Consider the following 23,429-nt stretch of genomic DNA (forward strand, 5'->3'; position numbering starts at 1 on the left):
CTACCTTAAAACAAAATAAAATATTCAGAAATGTTTCTCTGACTATTTAGATAGTTTGCCATGACACAAGTAAGTAGAAGGGGTACTTCTACTTGAGCACTTTTGCATTTTCAAGATGCCACTCTTCTCCAGCCTGCCTCTTCCTTGCCTTTTCTGCTTATTCACTAGTTAGGGGGAAAAGGCATGTTCTGCATGCTGTGTATTCTCACCTTAGAAAATAATTCCTACTGTATCTGATGATCCAGTAATTTCATAAGAAAGGGATTAGACTTCCAATCCCTCTCAGTAACCCCCAAAGCATACAGACAGTCAGACTAATTTGGCATTTGACATTCATGCAACCTTCCTGGTTCCCATTCCCAAAAATTCTACTAAAAAGTCATTATTAATAATTCATCCAATTGAGCATCCTAGTTGGAAGAAAAAGAATTTCTGGAGACACATTAGATGATTTTTCATTGCATACTTTACTTTGGAGAGAGAGAACATTTCTTACTTTAAACTGCATCATGTATCCTGGCTGTATAATGAGCTCCCTGGAGGACAGGATGTTGTGTGTTTTGTCCTTTTTCTTATTTGGCCAGTAGAGATGGAATGATGGATTTCCACAGAACCCTGCAGTCCTGACAGCATTAGGGTAAAAACTCCAGTTTTCTTCATGAGAGGTGCCTTCTATTAAGACGAGTTAAATACAATTACTGCATTGTCTTGGTAAACATCAAAGCTTAGTAATAAATCCACAGAATCACTAGATACAGTACTTTAGTGATATAAACACTAAATTTATGCTATCTGTCATGACACACAATAAGTAAGCTACTAACAGACATAATAAAAACATCAGCTCCAGAGAGGTAATTAGAATGTTTAAATAATAGTATTTAAAAAAAATATGATTAAATAAAACTTTCCTACACAGGGACTTAAATGAAATGAGTTAGACTGAAATAAAAATTTTTGCTTTTCTTATAGGTACATACATATATATACATATACATACATATCTGAATATACATGTGTATATATATTTACACACCCCTATTAGTAGCATGAAGAATAGCATATAAACAGCATTAGTCTACAAAATGAAAAATTTGCTGAGTTAAAAAAAAGAAAAAGTGTGCTTGCAAGCTCACAGGGTTTATCTTAGATAAGATAATGCCAGACCACAGATTAGCTGTCACAGCCTGTCTTACCATCATCAAACGTATCTACCAGCTGGCTGGGGTTGATCTCTGCTCCTCCGATCAGGATGTTATCCAGCGCCCACTGTGCCCGGTCGGGGCCTGAGACCACGATCCCGTTGCTGATGGTGAAAGGCTGCCACCAGCGCAAGCGGGTTGTATTGGTCAGAGCGTGTTCGGGGAGGAGGATGTAGTCATGCCTGACTGAGATGTATTTTTGGTAATCCATCTCATGAAGCAAAGTCCAGGATATGCCTAGAATGAAAAGATGCAGGTTTAGTAATGAAAACAAGTGTGTGGTAGAATCGTCTAAAAGATTAAAGGAAGATAATGGGAAATAAAAAATAATAGCTATGGTCTTCTGATAGACAAATCTTAACTTCTAAGGGTAGTTGGCAACTGTTACTCATTGCAAGAGTAATCTTGTAATCGTATAAAGGAATCAAATAGGCTGGAAGCCACTGATTACTGAAATCAGGCGGGAGGATTATGGAAAACTCCAGAGCAATAGATGGAAATTTTAGATGGGGAAAAAACTTTACAAGGACAAAAATAACTTTTCAATTAAAAATTATCTTATTATTTCAGATCTCTCTGACAACTTCTCAAATATTCATGGTGCTTGAATACAGAACAAGGCTGTAGCTTAGCTGAAACTACGAGATGTACTTGCCTCCATCAATGGAATAGTCTAGCAGCACTCCCTCCTTTCTGCAAGTTGGTCTGTGGCATGTTGTCATGTTGTTTTCACTCCCAATTCTCCCCCAGTACTGTAGAAATCTAAGAGTAAGTTTACATCTGTTAAAGATCTGCACAAATCGAGACTTTTGCTTTCTGTTAGATGTGCTGAAAATGTTCAAAATGCTAGCATTTTTAAGCAAGTAACATCAATGTGCAAGTAGAACAAAGGTTTCCAAAAACATTGCCTAGTAATTCCCATGGGAACCTCATGAAATTCAGCTAAGTCCTGCCCCTGGGATGGACTAACCCCTTGGAATGGTACCAGCTGGGGAGCCACTTTGCTAACAGTTCCCTGTGAGTCCTGGTGGAAAGGGGGCTAAACATGAGTTAATAAGGTGCCCTTGCAGCGATGAAGGACATAAAAGAAGTTGAGAAACTGAAGGAAGGTGAGTGGAGGCCACTGAAATGCTTGGGGCTGGAGCATGTGGCCTGGGAGGAGAGGCTGAGGGACCAGGTCTGGTTCAGCCTGGAGAAGATGGCTGGGACTGGGAGGCAGTGGTCATACATCGAAACAAGGGAGGTTCCAACTGGATATAACAGGGGGAAAAAAATAAATCGCTGTGAGGGTAACTCAACAGTGGAACAAGCTGTCCAGAGAGACTGTGGGATCTCTGTCCTTGGAGGTTTTCAAGACCTAATGGGTCAAAGCATTTGACTGAATTCAGTGTTGAGCTGGGTTTGAGCATGTTGACCTGGGTTTTTAGGACGAGAGGAAATGGCCTCAAGTTGCGCCAAGGGAGATTTAGATTGGACATTAGGAAAAATTTCTTTACTGAAAGAGTGGTCGAGCCTTGGAACAGGCTGCCCAGGGAAGTGGTAGAGTCACCTTCCCTGGAAGTATTTCAAGGACGTGTAGATGAGGCGCTTAGGGACATGGTTTAGTGGGCATGGTGGTGTTGGGTTGATGGTTGGACTTGATGATCTTAGAGGTCTTTTCCAACCTTAATGATTCTATGACTCTATGAGGTTGGACTAGAGACTCCCTGAGGCCCCTTCCTTCCTGAAAGGTTGTGTGATTCAGTGAATTCTTGCTGAATTACAGAAGAGAGAGTGTGTGGCTTTATTAAAGCCATACAGCCAAGGGAAATGATGCTGAAGTTGTCTTCTACGTCATGTCCTTAGCTTGTCTAAACTGACATAATTCCATTTGTCTCCAGTTAAGTCATCCTTTTCTTCAGCATGTGAGTGGAGTGGGTCTTGTATGGGCACCCAAGAGAGGACAACCAGCAGAGGTTATGTTCTGAACTCAGCAGGAGACTCAGCTGGTGCCTCCAGGGTGGAGACAGCGGTGCCCAGGAGACTGCGGTATCTTGCCTCTTTGCAGGACAGGCATTGCTGACTTCAGGACATTCCTGGGGAAGGGGACCTGCTGCTTCACTGGGACATGGCAGACCCCTTCCACTGTGCTAGGATGAGCCTTGCTCTCTGAGATCCATCTGAAAGCATCAGTGCCTTGAGAATCATAATCTAATTAGTGTCTACCTCAGATAACGCTACGCTTGTGGGGGCCTAGGAATTCCCTGAATGAGAAGCTATGTCACCTGCTGCTTTGTCAGTGTTTAACAGAGTTCCCCATTAAAATGAAATGGAAACATGACCTACTTTGCCCCCCGCAGATCCAGATCTTGAGTGACAGCCTGCCTCACAGTTGCACCTCCAAAATAGAGAGTTGTATCTTCTGCGAGAATCCCACACTCAGTACAGGTATTTCCACCTTCTAAGAACATCCATAAATCTGGTTTAATTTCTTCATTGTCGAAGCGCTCTTTCAGGAAAGTCTGTAAGTAAGGTGTTTAACATAGAGCACAGGTAATTATGATCTTAATTAAGCCTTTCTGATGACCACAGCTGGAACTGACATAAACATGTTTGAAGGTCATGAACAGTGTAAAATGTTTTTTTCAGGGTGACTGAACATAATCACTTTTGGCTGAACATTTAGCCACTTGAACTGAATTGGCTAAATGTGAAAATATGTTAGGGCTAGATTTTAACATACTTGGGAGGTAATCCAGCACACTAAAATTTGCATGTGCAAATTAATGGGTCTAGTTCATAACTGTGGTTATTTAAGACTACGTAACACTGCTCCAGTATATATCTAGAATGTATGGGAGAAATTGCTATTCTATATTTTTTCCCCAGCAAAACCAGTACTGCAATGAAATTTTAGGGTTATTGTAGTGAATATGTGTTTATGCAACTGCCCGCACAAATATTTGCAGTGAAAACCATCTAGAGCATGTCTCTGATTTCCACTTACCTGCAGGTGTGCAGTAAAAGCAATGCCATGAGTGAAATCCTGGCCTTAAGGAGATAGTAATAAAACTCCCCTAAGATTGCTAGGATTTTATCCCAAATGTCCTTGATGTGAAGAATACATTACTAATTAAAAATTGCAAACAGATACTGATATTTGTTCATGTAATTAGTATGTCAGATGAAAAACAGAAGGTTATAATAATTCAGATGACACCATAACTAAAAAGTTAAGTAGTTATATTCTCTTTAGACAGAATGCTTCTTAACCTGTTATTTCTGTGAAGCACGTACTTACTCTGTTCTTATCTGATGTAGAAAAAATGAGATGGTAAACACTGCATTTTAAACTAATTTGGGGTTCCTTACATATTATTTTCTAAATATGTTAAGTTTTAAAAATATTTTAACTTTTAAATTAGCAATATCTAACTAAATTTCACTCACTTGTTATAGGGTAACACTAATAACAGCTAGGTGAATTAATTTTATGTAATTTTATGTCATTTTCTTGTATACCCTACTTCAGTAAGCTCTTTCATGATAAAGACAATCTTTCTACAGGTCTTGATCAAATATAATCATATGTGCAAGGGTGATTTAGATCATGTAATGATGATCTAAGGATGAACAGTGAACTTTATCACAGCTTTATTGGGCAGTGTTATTTGCGAAGGAACAAACCCCTACTTGGATACTGCAGTAATAGTTTTGTTAAAAAATGATAAAAGGGCTGAAAATGGATTTGAGTATCAGGCTGACAGGAATCGAAACTAAATTTCCAGTGGGACCGATCTCCTTCTCTCTCTCTCTTTCTCAGCCAAACACATGGCAAAATTCACACTTTAAGTCATGCAGTAAAATTACCTTCAGTGTTTGGGTCAGATAGCAGTTTGGTCCTGAATACCCAGGATCACAGATGCATTGCTCATTCAGGCAGTCTCCATGACCTCTACAGTTTTCCAGACAACCAGGACCCAGGTAGAAATTATCGATGGCCCACTGCATATCTGAGTATTTCTGGTAGAACCGAAACCTCACAGGACTAGATATAAAGGAATGAAGAAAAACAGACATATGTATAAAACAACTTTGCTCAATTGAAAAAGGATGAGTGAAATACAATATACTTATGACTGTACTATCCTCCAAGCTTCCACAAGTAATATCTGGCAGTATCTGTTGAAATTGATTTTATACATATCCATATCTTCTTCTTCACACATGTACTACCTACAATATATGGATGGATTCCAGACGCTGCTGAAGCCGGAAAAAGCTATTCTGGCTTCTTGCAAGAGAATTTCAATTTTGGTTATACTTCCTGAGCAGATTACTCAAAGAATATAAGAGGTTTTAATTTTGCAGAAAAAGACAAATGGTTTGCATATGTGCGGACTACTGCAGACAATAAGGGCAACTTTTCCACTCAGTAGGTCATAAATCTACTTTCTAATTGACTGCGGCTGTCTGAACAGAGCAGAACATGCTGTACCGGAGCAGACTGCAGAGAAGCAAGGATAACTTTGCCGGTTGTTCAGACCAAGAGTCATGGTCAATCTTGATTGATAGGAAATAAAGTTATGCAGCATACATAATGAATGTGAATGCTGCTTTTCCTTGAAAGAAAATGAATAGGCAGATGTATCCCCTGTTGTGTTTTTCAGAAGGTACTGAATCCAAGACAAAATTAGTAGCAAATTCATACTTACTTGCCCACAAGGTTTTCAGGCAGTGAGTAAGTTACTCTTTTCCATCCTTTTGTGGGAAAGAAGACAGATGGCTGCGAAACACTCCCAGAACATTTTGGATCAGCTGGTAAACACTGAGGTACTAAGTAACTCCAGCTAACGCCAAAGTCAGTGGAATACTGCACATGGACCTGATTTTGTGCAAGTTTTTCTGAGGTTTTACATCCAACAGAAACCTAATAAAGAAGAGAGCGTAAGTAAATTAGAGTTAATTGTGGTGGTGGTGGTTAGAGTTTAAAAAAATGTTTGAACCTGAAAACTGACTGCAGAATTTTGCTTGAAATGATGGCAGTAACAGTGCTTGTATGGTACCAGTCATCTGCAGATCTCATCAATATTCCCAAGATTGAGAATAGGCACCATATTCTGAGTTTCATTTTCTTCTAGTTAGCTCACATTTCTGGATTTCCAGGTTTTGACACTTGTGCCTTATACCCCAGTACCCCATAACTAATAAAGTTAATCTCCCCTCCCACACAACCGAAGATTTGAATATTTCGGAGCAGGCCACCCAGCTCGGTTAAGCGGACCGTCTTTATGGGAGAGATGTGCAAAGGGCTCTTACAACTTCCATATATTGCTAGGTTATTTCTTTACTTTAGGTAAAGGGGTGTATGAAGAGCAGTTTGGGTGCAGGTTTGATGTCAATGCATGACAACATAGGAGCGGTGTAGACTACTTTGGAGCTGCTTTTCCCTCACCAAGCAGCTGTAACAAAATAGGCACCTTGTGTATGTGTAACATCCTTACTAAATGATGTCCATACAACTGCTGTGCTGGAAGAGAAGAGTGCATCACCTCTGAGAACAGCCTGTGGTATTAAAGCTGACCAACACGGAGTAGGTGAGAAAAACGAGGATGGCCTAATAATAACACTTTTCCCTGCAGGGCATGGCTCATGCGTAGGCCTATACATCATCTTACTTCCTGAAAAATCTACTTAGACCTGGAGCAAAATGTGGTTTTGAATAACTATATTGCAAACAGAGATTTTACCTTGAACTGCATAATCCAGCCTTCTGTAGGAGTCAGGTCATGGGTGACAGCGTAGACCTCTCTGCCGTCATGGCTCCCGCAGATCATGACACCATCAGGAGAATCACAAAACCTCTCAATTGAGCAATCATCATGGAATAACCAGTGTTCATTCACTTGAAAATAAATGGCAACGTCAGTAATATACAATGATAATATAAATTAAAGAAAAGGGAGTAGTGTTAACCACTAAAGGTGATTCATGGCTTTATTTTTCAGCTTACGTGAGAATTATTTAGTACTGCTCCTGAGAATGTCAGTACCCCATCTTTCCCATGTACATATTTATTACATTTATCACATTTATTGCTCAAAGCATCTCTTACTACTCTCTTACATAAGCATTATAATTATTTTTTAATGTTCAAGAAGTAAGGATCTGAGACTTACTCAAAACATAAACTTCTGTTGCACTGGACATTATGGGAGAACGTTTTAATGGGTGTTGCCTACATGTCTGCCCAAAGAGTACCCCAGCACTGTTAGCAGTTAAGCCTAGTAAACATCCAGAAACACATCCTCTACAATATTTAGTTGTAAAATGTAACTTAACTTCTCTAAAGAATATTGTAAAAAGTTAGGAAATAGGAAAGAGATACTCAGGTTAAGAAATCTGCTTAGAATAACCTGGCACTTTAAAATCGTTTTTTCTTTCTTTGAAGAGAAATTAATCTTCTAAGTAAATTCAAGCAGTAAAAGAAGAAAAGTTACATTACATCTTTTCATTTCGCATTTTGTGAACTAAAAACAAAAGACAAGAGCCCTATAGTGACGGGATTGTCTGTGATATCCGTCACAGTGAGACAACAATTCAGAGGCTCAGCAAGATTTGGAAATCGCTGCGCTGACTTCTTGCTCTTTAATTCAGAACCACATGAAACCTTTACCTGTAGTTTTGTCTTCCATGAACATGTCAAAGGCGATCCTCCCGGTGGGCCCTGCGTCGGCAGGGGAGCGCTCATGCTGCGGCAGGGGAGCACTGCTGAAGGTGTCGAGCATCACCGTCCTCTGGTCAGCTGAGCCGGAGATCAACACGTTGTCGATAGCCCAGTCATTCTGGTCTAGGCCATCGTGTTTAGGCTGCCACCAGCGGAAGCGCGTCCCAGTGGTTTTGGCATCGTAGGGAAGGAGGATGTTCACAAAGCTGAAATAAAAAGTGGAAATTAGTTGTAGGAAAGCAGGAAACAGGAAGAGGATATTTCTCAATGCTCTGTCCTGGGTGCTTTGACCAGGTTTACTCCCGTTGTTTCCTAGAGTATGTGGAAGTTGGGAAAGAAGGAAAAGACTGGGTGATCTAGCCTATGTTCCCCTATGGGAGATTGCTGAAACAAAAACCTTCCTGATCACTCCCAACATCATCCCTGCGACAGGGGCTCAGAGTGAGGTGGGAAGGGCCAACAGCCAGACTGTGGCATGGTTTGAGCAACCTTATGTGCTCCAACTGTGCTTGTGGGACCAAATGCAATGGTCTAGACAAGCAGGGTATGACCATAAGGTCCTAATTAAGGGAAATGTTAAGAAGGAGAATGTTAAAGTAAAATTAAGATTACTATCTTCAACCTGGAGCCGTTCAGCAGATAGCAATGTTCCAGTACAATTTTCTTATTTCCATTACAACAGTAGATGATAGTACACTTAAATCTCTTGTCCAATTAAAGTGCTAGTGATTTCTTGGTGTGTTCAAATGAAATAACAAATAATGGGTCCCTCCCAGCCCCATTTTCTATGAATCTTTGAAATTAGTCAGTGAGGAAAAGGTCCACCCATATCTATGCATGATCTGAATCTCACAAAGATCTGAAAATAGGGCTTGAGTGTATCCGTCCTTTTGAGGAATATCTGCAGAAATTCAGTTTCTCCTCTACACACCATTTCCTAACTAGTTCAAGCAATGACTTTCTGCTCTTGTCGGTAAGAAACTAGATTTCAAATGAAAGTATCTTAAAGAACAGGATGGACATCATTACAATAGCTATTAATTTATCTTCCTGCAACCATTTACAAATCTTCCAGACTGCTACAGACTCTTTACTACCCTTGTATTTCGGGCCTAGCAGCTGCACAAAAGCTGACGCTCAAGTACATGCGCTAATGCCATTCATAAATGCTTGCAGGACTGGACAGGCTGAACTCTTAAAAGATCTGACATCCAAACCACAGCAGTAATATGTCCCACAGGTTCTTATGAAACATTCAAGACCACCTTACTTTAGTACAGGAAATTATATAGGCAGAAGAAGGTATCTACAAACCCGGGCTTGCTGAATTGATCATAGAAAATTTCCATTAAGAGGCTCCAGGTGATTCCACCATTCACAGAATACTCCAGCAGCACTCCTTGGTTGCGGTTATTAGGAGTTATCAGACATCCATACATGAAATAAAACTGGATAAATTCTGCACTGGTGAGGTTCAAGTCCACTGTAACTAACATACGGCTGCAGCCCTTAAAAGCAATGAAAAAATATGTTGGCTGGTGTTGGCTGGCAGAACTTATGGACATAAAAAGTGTTAGACTATGCAGTCACTATTAATATAAATTCATGTTGTAAAACCTTCAAAATTGTACAAAATTATACTGATTATAACAAAGGTAAAGCTACAACAGAACAATAAATGTTCTTCCCTGAGGACATAATTTCAGTTATGTTCCATCTTAAAAATTCCTGTTGTGTATTCATACACATTGCTACTTGTACCTACAGCTTTACAACGTTCAGTATCAAGAATTGTATTCACCTTTCTTCTGAGTGTAAGAGTTACAAAAATCCATGCCTTCAGTGTAAAACACAAGATTTTCCAGGCAGAATTAATGAATCCCTGATTATGTGCTAATGGCTCAATTTACGCAAACCATCAAGTGGCACAGCAATTTTAATATGTGTGTTTTCCCATAATGCCTTACATATTTCACATTGCTTAATCTATTAGTTAGTGGTGCCTACTTAGTCCTACTGGAAGGAAGTGGAAATGTAATGCTTCTCTTAGTTTATTTTAGACAACTTGCATCAGTTTGAACCTAGTTATAAATTTGCATGGAAGAGATCTACAAGCATAAATTTTACATGTTTCTAAAATACTACTTTGTCATTTTTATAATCCCAAGATTATCTGTAAGCAAACTGTAATTCAGCAGCAGTCTGGGTTATGTATGTAGCTAAACCAGGAAATTTTACTCTGAGCTTACTCTGAAAAAAACCAACAATGAAATATCTGAAGGATGAGGCTACACACGGATGTATTTTCAAGGACCAAGTGCAAGTTATACACATGCAAATACCTAGTTATTAATTTACCTCTGTGGTCTGATTATAAACTGCATCAAACTCCGGACTCTGGAAGTTGTAAGTGCTATGAGGAGGCTATTACGAGTGAGTGGAATTGAATGTCTACATACTGGGACTGTGCTTTAATCTATCAGCTCCACCTCTGAAGACCCCTCCACTGCTCCTTTCAGGAGGCACACACACTATATCTCATTTTCCTGGCTGCAGCATAGCCAGGAACATGGTATCTGCTTTCCTGGAGTGTTTCTGACTGACCCTAGTCTGTAGGACCTGTCAGACTTTGACCTTCACCTAGGCAAAGGATATATAAGTTTTTTTATATGTTATATGTTTAATATGTTATGCTGATATTTTTTAACACCTTGTTCTTTATTTAACCTTTTAAATCAGTCCCATTTATACTGTCAAATGGAGTGAGTTGGCCCCCATGCTGAACACTCACCCCGCTGAAGTGAAGAGCCATCCCAGAGGCTACCGCCCCGCAGACCGTGCTCAGCTTGCCCCCGTTCACAGTCAGCCAGTTCTGGTTCGACGGCGAGCGATTGAAATTATCTTTCAGTTGTGTCGGAAGCGGGGTCTCTGGCTCATCACAGTACAGCCCACCCCAGTGCTCATCGCAGCTGCAAAAGGAAACAAATGCAAAATTCAGCTGGCAAAGGCTCTGCACGGAGGTTTAATCAGTGCCATGTTATTCCACATTAAGGTGCCATCTTATTCCGTGTAGAGGCTGTCTGCATCATTTACTAGCGCACAACTGGTGTATGGGGGTTTCAAACATCTGCCACTTTTTGTAGTTAATATGAAACAAAAATGACTTTAGGAAGGCTAGTATTATGTATCATTCAAGCTGCTAATACAGAGTACACTCCAGCACAGAGTAAAATCAGTAAAATACATTGTAATTGGATAGATATACCTAAGAGAATGTGCCAAGCCTAAGAATGCCTTGCTAATGTTAAATTTTAAGTAAGTTTCTGTAAAATTTTTGTGGATGAGTACTTTCCTGTTGTTTCTTTATATAGTCCCCCTTTTTTTTTCCCCTCTGAAAAACCTTATAATGTGTCAAAGATTGGATAACAGCATGGAAATGTGTTCTGCTACTATGCAAATTTCAGCAGGGAGATTGTGCCTTGGTATTTCAGTGCTGTCAGGATAGAGGACAACACAATAACATGTCTATTATACAGTGGAATATATTTCTAACAAACATAGTCACAGTGCAATTATACAACCATTCTCCCATTACTATTGCCATTTGTGGCTGGAAAAAAGCAATACATCCATCTGGAAGGTATTTCTCTGATGCCAGACAGACAAATCTGGGGAGATCCAGTTGTTGTTTGTTAGCTTTGCAAGGCTCTATGTGGGCTGTTATACAGACAGTTTGAGGATGAAGCCAGTCGGCCTCCACCGGCAAACCCTACCACGGAGCAGAAGCATCAGGCCATCAAGCCAACACCAGTCCCAAGGCAAAATCTGGCCTTGTGAAGAACTGGCGTATATCCTTCTGCTTAGTGGACGCGTCCCATCTCCAGCCCAGGTCCTCTGCACCCAGCACCAGGACGAGGGCATGGGGACACGGCATGAAACCCCTCGGGAATAAGGATGACATCTTCTGGGAAGCTCCAGGACTGTACATCCCTAGAGGGGTGCACAAACTCAAGGGGTCCCTTCTCCCTACCTAGTGGGAGGGGAGCCAAGATGCAGCATAGGCAACAGCAGAGGCGATGCATTGCTACTGAGGAAAGGACCGGCAGCATTGCCTGCAACGTGCGAACAGGCAGAGGTCTGGCAGAGCCAACCCCCGCACTTACCCTTCCTCTTGTTATTTCTATTCCCAAGTGGTCCCGGTGCCCTGCTCAGTTTTAACAGCAAAATCCACCTTCCTTTTAAAAATTGTATCAAAGTCTTTCCTACAAGTTTGTTAACATGACAGAGGAGGAGTGAAATGCTACAGCGCTGAGCAGGACAGGGAACAAATGGCACTTACACACAGTTGTCTTGTGTGCACTTCCCATGGCCGCTGCACATGTCTATGCAGCCATCCCCAATGTAGACGTTATCGATTGCCCACGTTTGCTGCTTATCGAAAGGAGCAGGCTGGTGCCAGCGGAAACGAGTTGCTTGAGACCTTTGGGAGAGAAAGAAAAACAGAAAGGTAATATTTCTAGCTAAGCTAATCTTTATTTTGACTGAAAGGGAATGTCAATCTTGAGGCTAGACTGCTCCTGGAAGATTTGTTTGATATCAGCACAACCCAGGGCTGATTCCTGACAACGACAAGGTCCCTGAAAAGGCAAGAACATTTTGAGAACAGGACAAAGCATGGGTGCTGAGAGTGCGGGAGGTGGGAAAGGGTGAGAGCAAAGCAAGTGGGCTGTGGTTGGTGCAGTGGAGAAGGGAGTAGGAAGAAGGTGGTATGCCCAAAGGGAAGCTCAGACCAGTCATAACCACGTCCCAGCACAAATCCAAACTTGAGGGATAGCTGGGAGCTGGATCAAGCCAGAATCACCCAAATCCTCCAAGTTTCACCCGGAGCCTGAGTTTTATTGCTTCAGTCCAAGTCAACAAACTAACCCAACTTTTTGTCTGTGAATTCTCCCAACTACACTTAGGTAAGAGCAGCTCTAGGGCAAGCTCTAGCAGCATCTAGGCAAGATGCTGCCATTTGTAACTCTACGGGGGACAGGTGAGAGCGCCCGTGCAGGGCTTCTGGCATGACCCTGTTTTTGCAGTTTCCTCCCTTCCCTCCATCCAGGGCTTGGCTGGAAAGGTTAAGAAATGGTCTATGGTGTGATCCTGGCTCCTTTCAGTAAATAATTTTTATTTTGTTGGTTAAAGGGGGCTTAGCTCTCTATTCAAACACCTTGCTTTGATGTGAATTAAGTGTCTCAGCTCCCAACATAGATGATGAAAACCTAGCCGAAACAGTCAGGGGACACCAAATAGCTATTCAGCTCACGCAGCAGTAGACACTTATATTTGAATAGCTGCAAGTAGGTGAATTTCTGTAACTTATCAAAAATACCATTTTAAATTCAAGCTAGTCCATGTTTTGCTGTACAGCACTAGATGGCAGCATTGAACTTTGTGTGGTCTGTTTTCTTTTGAAACTCAAAGAGAAACCACAATTATTGTAAACACCAAAACAAATAAACAAATTCCCAAATAAAGCAAAATCCCCAAAATTTATTCAGTGTAAAGATAGACCTTTTATGGTAAGGTCAATGTTATCCTATGAATTATTTCTTTATAAACATGTGACATGAGGTGAATGAATAACAAGTTTATCCAAAGAGAAATCTACTGCTGTGGTGTCCAGCTGCTCACCAAATAGCATTTTTAAAAGAAATGCATAAATTGTGAGGAAGTCCTTGAGGAATAAAGACAAGCACCTATATCTTACACTACCTGCTTTAGGTTTGGCGCTTCAATAACAATTTACGGAGCTGATGCTCCTGGGAGAAGCTTTGTATTTGCATTTGCACTTCAAAATCAGCTCTGAGTCCAAGTTAAACTAAGTGTTCATTGCCTTCTATAGGCCAGAAGTTAGATAGCACTCTGGGGTACACGAGCCCTAAAAGGCTACTTAAGTATGGGTGTTGTGCACCAGGCCAAGCTATTGACTACGTAGCCTGCGTGTCCCTAAAACATACAGGCACAAACAGTTGGAGATACACACCTGCTATTATACAGCTTGAAATAATAAAGCAGCATAAAAATTATATCGCATCTAGACTAAAGGGCCTATTAGCTGCACTATTCCTTATTCTAAAGCTTAATGTCTCCCTTGCTTGTGAGCTAAGGTTGTAATAACCTCTCTCATGCAATTCCTATCTTAATATCTTTGGGAAATGGTATTACTTGAGCCAACAAATATAGTAATTGGATCTGACAGAAGAACAATCTTTGCCTCAGTAGGGCATCAGACTTCTTCTTTTGACATATACTGCTCAGAAAACTTTTCAGTCTTAAAATTACAGTTATTTATAAACCTGAGTTTATCTCGGGTGGTAGGTTCCTTTCAGGTCCAAATTCAATTGGTTTGGAACATCAGCCTCAGTCCTGATTTATCCTGTTCAGCCCCAGAAAGCCCCTCCTGAACAGAAATTTACAGACTTTATACAAGAACTGTTGGGGTAATGGATTTTACAGGCAATATATAGTGAAGCAGTACAAAAGAAGAAGCAGAGGAGATTAATGCTGGGAACAAGTCCTAAAAAAGTACTATTACTTGATGTGAAGCACTGCACTGAAGATAGGGAAGAGTCTAGATGCCCCAAATGATTAGCAATAGAACAAGGACTTTTCCACTAGTTTCAAAATGTGCAGCAACTGCACAGGCGCGCTCAGTACAATTGTTAAAAAAAAGAAGTTCTCCGTTTCCAAACGCACACGTGCATTAGCTGGCATCTTTCATAACAACCTTCTCAAACAGGCATAGGCTCTGCCTGCACTGTGGTACTTCTGTGCCTGCAGTTAGCTCAGCCTACGCCTACGTGAGAAGACTGCGCTCAGCAGTAGGAGCAAAGCTGTAGAGTCAAGTTGTGCTGAGAGCCTGACGTCCACGCTACCTGTGTTTGCAGGGCTTTACTTTGGGCTAGCTCTACACCGGCTTTATCACATATGACTGCGCGGGGGGACAGTCACAGCTATCACTGCAAAACAGCATGTCAAGAAGGGTGCAAACTGGAAGGCTGAGCTACCCAGTTGTCCCTAGATGGATCTTTTTGACAAACAAAACAAAAATCCAGCAGTTTTTAGAGAACCGTATGGCAGCACTCCCAACAGCACTGTCAGTCCCAAACAGCTCCTTTCACTGCAACCTCCCAACAAACCTCACAATTTTTCTTCCTTCAAAGACAAAAGAATGTAGGAAAAGGAAGAAGAGGTGAAAATCGGACATATGTAAAAACAATGACGAGAACATTAAAGCTGGGAGAAACACAAAGGATACAAGGAATGTACAGAAAAACAAGAAGCCTGAAAAGTGCTATGGTTAAAACACCAGCTCATAGCCAACAACAGCAAGCACAGGGTGCAGTGGGGATTCAGCCAGTCCAATTAGCCACCAAAACAACCAGAATTTAGTGAGGCTGACGATAACATGAGATTCTTTAAAAAGTTCCTCCTGTCCCTCCCGAGGACAAGATGCACAAGTATTTCCTATCTTTAAATAGCTAAGAAAAGTAAACGCACATAGTAGCTTTGCAATTTTTATGCAAAGCAGGATGGGGCTTCATTTACTTATACTTATTTGTTGCTATATACATGGACCAAATAAAAATTGCAAGGTACAATTATTTTAACATTATAATGTATCATGACTCAATACATAGTTATGCATTTAGATTTATTCTGCAGAAAACCAGAGGGAGATACCTAGTATAGGGAGGCAGAGGCAAAGTAACCCGGGTCCACTTGTTGAAAGTGTCCGAAATGAGAATCCTCTGGAGATGGTACTTGTTGCATTCCACGTTAGTGGGAAGACAGTCTCTCAAAATTGGGTGCCAGGTCAGCCCAAGGTCCACTGAATATTCCAGTTCAATAGCTAAGGGTGGAAAGATGGTTAGTTACTTAATTTGGAGACTTACATCCATAGGTCTACAGTAAACTGGTAACCCCGGAGAGTGTTAGTCACAAGTCTACGCTGACAAAATAACCACTGAAAACTTTTCAAACCCTTGTGTCAGAAGCACCAAACCCTTGGTGGCAGTGCTGGAAGATACATTACATGTTGCTGAGCAGGAATAGCTCAGGAGAAGGCTGCAGTACACCTCCGCATCCACCACCTAACCCAGGAGACCACAGGTGCAAAGACAAAGTCATCTGCCAAGTCGCCAGGATTAAGTCAAGCCAATTTCTGTAGCTGCAGCGTGCAAGGAAGTGATGTGACAGCATCATGACCAGCAACTACTTTTGTTTTTCGGGCTGAAGGATGAGATTCAGCTGGATGTAATTGTTGTGTAAGACAGAGCAACACTCAAATTCAAACTTTTGGCTCTGTCACATGATGGTTTAGTCACTCTTCCACCCTGCTGCAGACCAGCTCATTTCATTATCCAGCATAAACAATTTTAAATTGAGCTTGTTAGTCAGTGAGCTTGTTTTCATTCAAACACAGTCTAGCCACATTAAACTGATGCATTCATTTCTCAGCAAAAATCAGCAATTTCATTGTTTTGATGTTTATGGCTTGTAAACTTTTATTATGAAAAATAAAGGTTAGTCAAGCTCACTAAATACTTCAAGTTAAACTTTTATGCAGCCATTAAAAAGTAAATAGTAATAGGCACAGAACTGTAACTTGAAGTAAATGTCCCAGCTGCCAGGCATTCTGGCTGGAGCATGGTTGCAGTGACAGGGGTGCTAAATCTGCGATCTTTTTTGATTACTACAGACCCATTTCTTCTACCTTCGTGCACAGAGAATGACCCTTAATCACCCAATCAGTCCTACTTGATGTCTAAGCACAGAAGACAGTGCTATAGAAATACAAGGACAAGTGGATACAAACAAGGGTAAGTGATTTTTTAGTGTTAAATCTCCATCACCAAAATGAAATGCTTTGCTTATCTTGACTGGAAGCATGATTAGGTAGTGTCCTGCCTAATTTAATACTAAGTTAAGATAATGGTAAGTGTAGTAGACAAAGAAACAAAAAAAGAAGGAACTGTTTCTTTGCCAGTGTATAGCTAAGCTGCCAAAACACTTTTAAACTTAGCAGAGATGATCTTAGGATGCCATGGCCTTTTTAATACCAAAAGAAAAAAAATATTGTTAAGTATGTGAGTAAAATATCTCAGTTACTTCCATTGGCTTCAGCGTAGCAAAATCAAAGAAGCCACTTCTGGGACTTCCCGTAAAACCTTTTTCCATTTTTATGCAAAATTCTAGAGGAATAGTCATCAACCCAGGCAATTAACACATGCTACGTGCTGCAATAAATTGTATTCTCCTCCTCATAAAAAAAAATCTATACCCCAAAACCCTATGCTAAAAGAATGTAAGTTAAGATATACAAACAAGCATTCAAAAGCTAGGAATACCTATTTCTTGTGCATCTTAAAATTCACATAATGATCCAGTTTTTAATTTCCATGTGATGTGTATTGAGCGCAGAGCATGTTTTTATTTATATGTGTATATGTATGTATATGTCCATATGTGTATATATACATATACGCATATAAAAAGCATGCTCTGCACTGAATAGACATCATATGGGAAAAAAGGAAGCTAGGTAATTAAAAATTGCATCATTATGTATATATCTATATATACACATACATGTGCATATATTTATGCACACATTCATTCACGCATACATACATACATATACATACATGTTTATTATTTCATATGGATGATACAAATTTTTGCAGTTGATGCTGACTTAGCATGTGTCAGATGTATGCTGATATAAATGATTTCTTAGTTATACAGGTGCAATGAGATCTGAACTGAGACTGACTTCACTGAAAATGCAAAACCACAAAGCAAGAAACATGCTGGAAACACCCAGCTGCTTATTATTAGAACCACAACATCACCCCAAGCAGTGGATACCATATACTGGTAAATGGATTTGAGTAAGACAGCTGTTAGTCTTTTTCTTAAATGAATTGAACTGCAACTTAAGTGCTCGGAGGGAATAATATACTTTAGTTTATCTTAGGCTTCAGACACCTAGAATAAAAAAGCTGACGTTACAATTCCTAACAGAAACATGCAGCTTTCTATTGTTTCTCAGTTCTTGTTACAATGAATAATGGAACCAGAAAACAAGTGAACTTTCCTGTACAAGAGAGGAAGAGGAAGGGCAGGATTTACTAAGAAGTCATTACCATAACAGGAATCCGTGACAGAGCAGGATGCTGCAAAATCTATTTGCAAGAAAGAATCTTCATTGACAACGATGTCAGTGGTGACAACATAGCGGGTGCTAGCTTTCTCAATGAACACTAGAGCATCCCCAGTAGAGCCACAGACTGGCATCTTTGTTCCACCAGGATGGAGCAGCCACTTTCTACTATCCAGTGTGGTGAAATCATCTTCTAATACTGTGTTGCCAGAGATGTTTCCTCCAATAAGAATCTGAAACATTAGGAAAGGAATTGTTATTGAAAAGAAAAAATGTCTAGAAGTCTTCACAAACATACACGTGACATAGCATCCTGGAGGAGGAAGAGATTTACCTATCTACGCATATATATTCTGCTGGTCCAAAATGAACAAATTTACTTTGTAAAGAGTTTAGGTTATGAGGAAGGGGAATATCTTTTTCCTGTAGAGGGGTCCTAAAGAGATCAGCTCAGCTATACAAATCTAAAGTTCAGGTAGGTGAAGTCCATCCTGGATGAAGTAAAACTGCTCACAAAAATAAGTGTTGGTAAGAGCAAAGTGATTACAGTGATTTTTCCTACTGACTGTTCAGCTCTACTATCATGTGGTGCACTACTATCAGATTGATAGAACTGGGGAAATAGTCTCTGTTTTGCCATTGACTGTAAGACATCAGCATTTTACTATTCAACAGCAAGCAAGGTAGAACTAATTTTCATTTGTTATTCTGAATTCAGTTTCTGATTGTTCGGAACTAATATAACTACATTCAATGAAGATACAGGAATGAAAGAATGAGGATTTTTTCATTTTTAAATGGAGGGACGGGAAGTAAAATTTTGCACCGACATCATTAAATGTGGCTGGGAGTTCGGTTTCTGGGTTTCTCCTAAAGACCTGATCTAACTCCTTTAAAAAAACATTCATAAATATTTAAGCAAGTTGAACTTGGACAGCCCAATAACACTACTTAGAGTGCAATCACTTTAGTGGGGTTTCCTGAGATTTATACTAGGTCATACAAAGCAATATAATAATCTTTACAGAAGCAAATCCCAAATATGAAACAAAACTTTGTTTTCAAAATTAGAAGATGGATATAGATTGAGGTTATTCCATAATTTTTCCTATTACATTCTACCAAGCCAATTACATATTTGGATAGATTTTAAATGAAGGTTTTTGAAGTTTGATCTTCTGAAGAAGATCAGACTTGCATGTTGCGTGGTAAGGCCTTCTGCAATGTGAAGCTGTGGCTCTACCCACGTATGGGACTTTCCTAGCTCCAAAACAGGCATTCAGTACCCCGCATGGAAACAGTGCATTAAAAACACAAGATTAGCAAGCAGTAATTGTGCTCTATTATTTTGCTAGATTATTATGATTCTGGAATATCTTTATACAAAGCATTTTTGCTTGGCTCAGTGAAATATGCCAACAAAAGGGAAATATTAAGACTGAAAACAGTCTAAACTTGTATTAAAAAAAAAAAACCCAGAGGATTCCTTACCTGGTCAATTACCCAGGGACTGTAGAAATGCCCGTTCTCGGATGGTTGCCACCAGCGAAGTCGAGTGGAGCTGGAACGGGCCTTCAAGGGAATTTCCAGGGCAATGTATCGTCCCACGTTGCTGGAGTTACTGAAGAGGAACTCCTGGAGAAGGCTCCATGTGAGGCCCCCGTTGAGCGAATACTGCAGCAGCACAGGCTGGCTCCTGGGGTCTGGCACCCCCTTGCCGCATCCCAGTCTCATAAAGAACTGCACAAATCTAACAGGGGGAGCAATTACTGGAAAGATTTCTTTTCTGCAACATCCTAAATAACCAACTGGAGACACTTGGAGTTTGCCTATTGACTAGCCTCGTGATTTCTTGCTGGAAGAGTCAGCTGTAGGAGATCTTATGATTTCCTTTTCAAAGCCTCCAGAATATAAGTAGACAGACAGGTGGGATGACAAAAATTCATTTTGCCTGCGTGGTAGTTTGCCAGGCAGAAAAGGCTGAACAAAGCTGGTCATTTATGTTTGGAGCTTTTGTCTGCGTAGCAGATGGTGTTGCAAATATCAGAAACATAATCCTGGGTGAAATTTTTATCCCTGTAGCCCATGAGTACAGATTTTAGTGGCAGAAAAGCAACAGTGCCCTAAGTAGATCATAATTTGCTATGGATTTGCTGAAATGCTTAAATTCAAAATAAGCATTACATTTTCCATTGGCATAAACTAGAGAAAATCTGGATAGGAGAACAAAGCGTGTTTCACTTTCAGGGATCATTTTGTCCATTTAGTCAGCCTGGGAAATTTGTCACAATCACACCACTTAAATGTGCCCAAGCCACCCAAGGACACCAGCACTTTCATCCCCTATTTAATTGGCTTCTCCAAAGCCGCACAATAGACTTGTATCAAACTGCAAAATTCTTCCTGTTAGCCGATGCTCATAAGTAGCTCTACTAGGCACTTGGAGTGGAGGGAATCGCTGCTGTTATGATATTTACCTATCGGACTTGCAGGGATATTGTAAGTAGTAATTCATGTTTGCACAGCTTTTGCACAGCTTTAGAGTGTCATATCTGCTCTAATTATTATTGCATTAGTGCTGCCTGGCTCATGGATAAATGAAATGGCACAAAAGAAGTTTTGTATCAAAAGTCTTGCTCTGGTTTGATCTGCAGGTAGATCCGCTGGGAGTGGAGGCTGCAGAGGTGCTGGGCAGACAAAGCTTCAATAAAACACCAGACCTGCAAGTCAATTAATTCTAGTCCTCGCTGCGACTCATGGTTCCTCTTGGTACTATATTTAACTTCTTTCGCTATAGATTATATCCACCTCCACGTCCCAGACATAACATATTGCTCGTGCTGTAAAGAGCACTGGGGACCCTCATGGATCAACATATCAACTGTAATGGATTGGATTCACTGCTGGCAAGTCTTTGTGCCTCCTCAGATTTACTCCACCATTCACCACATAATTCAAAGGAAATAAGCCCAGGTGACCTTGTCTCTGTTGAATCTGCTCTCTGTGGATTGCTATTCTTTTATCTGAATTTTTACTAATACAGTAATAACCCACTCAAATATAGGTAACATAATGTCTAGCAGATTAAAAGGTTAAGTCATTTTAAATATCTCTCTTCTCATCCCACAGATATTTTGCAAAGGCTCTGCCTATTTTGAAATGGAAAACCAAATTTTTCTTCTAAAATGTGTGGATATTCTTCTAGTAATTCAGAATTGAAAGGATTTGATCAGATGCAATACCTAAAATATGCTGTCCGTACCGATATTTCATGCTGGGCAGTTTCAGTTACTGGTATCACCATGATGGCGATATACCGTCCCCTGTGTTAAATTCTTTAAAATATAGATGTGATAGGAGTGGATAGTGGATTGCAGAGTCCACTCACAATCCCCAGGTGCTGAGCGTGGCTTGCAGCACTGACACCACTGCTCGCCTGTGTACTTCAGGGGGTCTCAGAAGAAAAGGAGAGGTTTTAATGTGACTACTGAGTCTAGTACCCTTTAAAAGATCTATTAGAAATGCTGGTTCTCATCATTCCTGGCATAAATTGAAACGTCTCCCCAGATCTGTTATGCTTTGCAGGTGGCCAATAGAGTCAGCCTGGAAATTAAGAAAATCCCACTGCAATTATTTAGGTTGCTAAAGAGCAGTCCCCAGCAGTGCCGTTGCAGTCTGCATTGCTGTTCAGAAGAGAGCATACAGTTATTTGCTGATAACTGTCATTTTTCATGAGCATATACAAGAAATTAAACGTACTGCTTTGTTTTCCTTTTACTAAGACAGAAGTCATTTATCTCCATATAACACCTGGAGGTCAATATATGCAAATCCAGCTACAGACTACCATGGAGAAGAGATAAATGATGGTTCTTTGAACACGAGCAATAAGGAAAACATGTCATTTAGTCTAATGGAGCAACTTACAAGATCTCTTCTATCTTTTAGTAAGCAATCTTTTAATTTCAGAACAGTCTAGGAAATCAAATTAGTGCAGAGTATTGATATTCGTGTTTACCAAGTTCTGAAAAAAGTTTTCTGTGAGTAATCTCACAAATTCAGTACAAGGACCTCTAATATTACACCTCACTGAGGGTTAACTAATTGCTTATGTAAAAAATATAATGGTTAGAAATTAGGCATCTTTATTGACCATGAGGCTCTGCAGTTAAACCATTATTTAAAGATTCAATGCTAATGAAGACGAGTCAAAAAGAGATAAAGTGCCTATTAAGGTGTTTCCCACAGAACATTAGAGAGGAGTAGGGTGTTTACAAGAAACCAGTGGAGAAAAGTCTCAGAGAAAATGCAATCTCTCCAAAGTAATAAGGATATAAGCTAAAATACTGAATAAATTAGAAAACAATGCCTATTTGTTAGCACGCATGCAATTAGGTTGTGGTTTAATTTATATTAGTGTAAATTTTCTTAATGTGGCTTGCTTAGCATGTCTCACTCATGAAATATCTCCTCTGCAGGCCATAATGATACAACATAATCTCTAAATACACTAAAAATACTTGTTTTTCAATTGCTGTGCTCAGTGTAGCTGGTGACAGCTTGATGGGAATTTCTCAGTGAATTATTGGAAACAAATGTGCACAATCAGAAGAAAGTAAGCTTCAGAAATAAAAGAATTATGAGGTGATGAATGCAAGAGTTATACTGGGAGCAGATACACCTGTTTCAGCAATGGCTCGTAATACAGAAAAACTGTAAGACAAGCAGAGCATGTGACAAGCAATCGATTCCTCATGTTATGCATTTAAGAAATAAAAACTTGCATAAACTACTGAAGGTGTGGCATCAGATCCTAGAGTTCTTACTCAAGGAAAAAGTAACATTTAAATGGTTAATCCCATTAAAGTTCAAGTTAAGTTTAATTTAAAATGATAACAGTTGTTAAAATGGAATATTTGCTAGAGTAAGGACCACAGAATATATCAGCTTGCCTTTTCCACAGAAGTATCACATATATATAATTCCTCATCATATTATTTCTGCAGTGAAATCCTGAAAGAACTTTAAAACTCTGTTACCTGGCTTGTGACAAATCTAGGTCTCGAGTCATCAACATACGTAAGCCTTCTTCGTTAAAAAAAAGGTTGTTTCCTCCAGACATGATACCGCATTTCCTTGATGGCTTTCCACCACTCACAAGCAGGAATCTATCAGACTCCAGCTGACCTGAATCCACAGTAAATACATATTTATGATTTACTCCGAAGTGCTCCTACTGCAAGAGTACTATTTCCAGAGGAAGAGAGCTAAATTAAACATTACATGCAGAGTGAACAAATATTCAGTG

At 40.0% G+C, this 23,429-nt stretch overlaps 1 protein-coding gene across 1 annotated transcript in view; it reads right to left on the reverse strand.

Annotated features, from left to right (window-relative positions):
• Positions 1-496: 496 nt before the first annotated feature.
• LOC104082086 (reelin) overlaps positions 497-23,429 on the reverse strand; it is a gene marked incomplete at both ends in the record, with an annotated part of 34,193 nt that continues 11,260 nt past the window's right edge. Inside the window, 15 exons of the mRNA XM_009585061.1 lie at positions 497-672; positions 1,197-1,439; positions 1,858-1,964; positions 3,528-3,703; positions 5,052-5,229; positions 5,897-6,111; positions 6,932-7,086; positions 7,858-8,114; positions 9,223-9,416; positions 10,700-10,877; positions 12,248-12,388; positions 15,640-15,808; positions 18,105-18,354; positions 19,613-19,871; positions 23,161-23,308. Of these exons, the coding sequence (XP_009583356.1) occupies positions 497-672; positions 1,197-1,439; positions 1,858-1,964; positions 3,528-3,703; positions 5,052-5,229; positions 5,897-6,111; positions 6,932-7,086; positions 7,858-8,114; positions 9,223-9,416; positions 10,700-10,877; positions 12,248-12,388; positions 15,640-15,808; positions 18,105-18,354; positions 19,613-19,871; positions 23,161-23,308 (2,846 nt within the window). The remainder of the gene's footprint in view (positions 673-1,196; positions 1,440-1,857; positions 1,965-3,527; positions 3,704-5,051; positions 5,230-5,896; positions 6,112-6,931; positions 7,087-7,857; positions 8,115-9,222; positions 9,417-10,699; positions 10,878-12,247; positions 12,389-15,639; positions 15,809-18,104; positions 18,355-19,612; positions 19,872-23,160; positions 23,309-23,429) is intronic.

This window comes from Fulmarus glacialis, unplaced genomic scaffold (assembly GCF_000690835.1).
Source record: "Fulmarus glacialis isolate BGI_N327 unplaced genomic scaffold, ASM69083v1 scaffold16609, whole genome shotgun sequence".
NCBI classification, from domain to species: Eukaryota; Metazoa; Chordata; class Aves; order Procellariiformes; family Procellariidae; genus Fulmarus; species Fulmarus glacialis.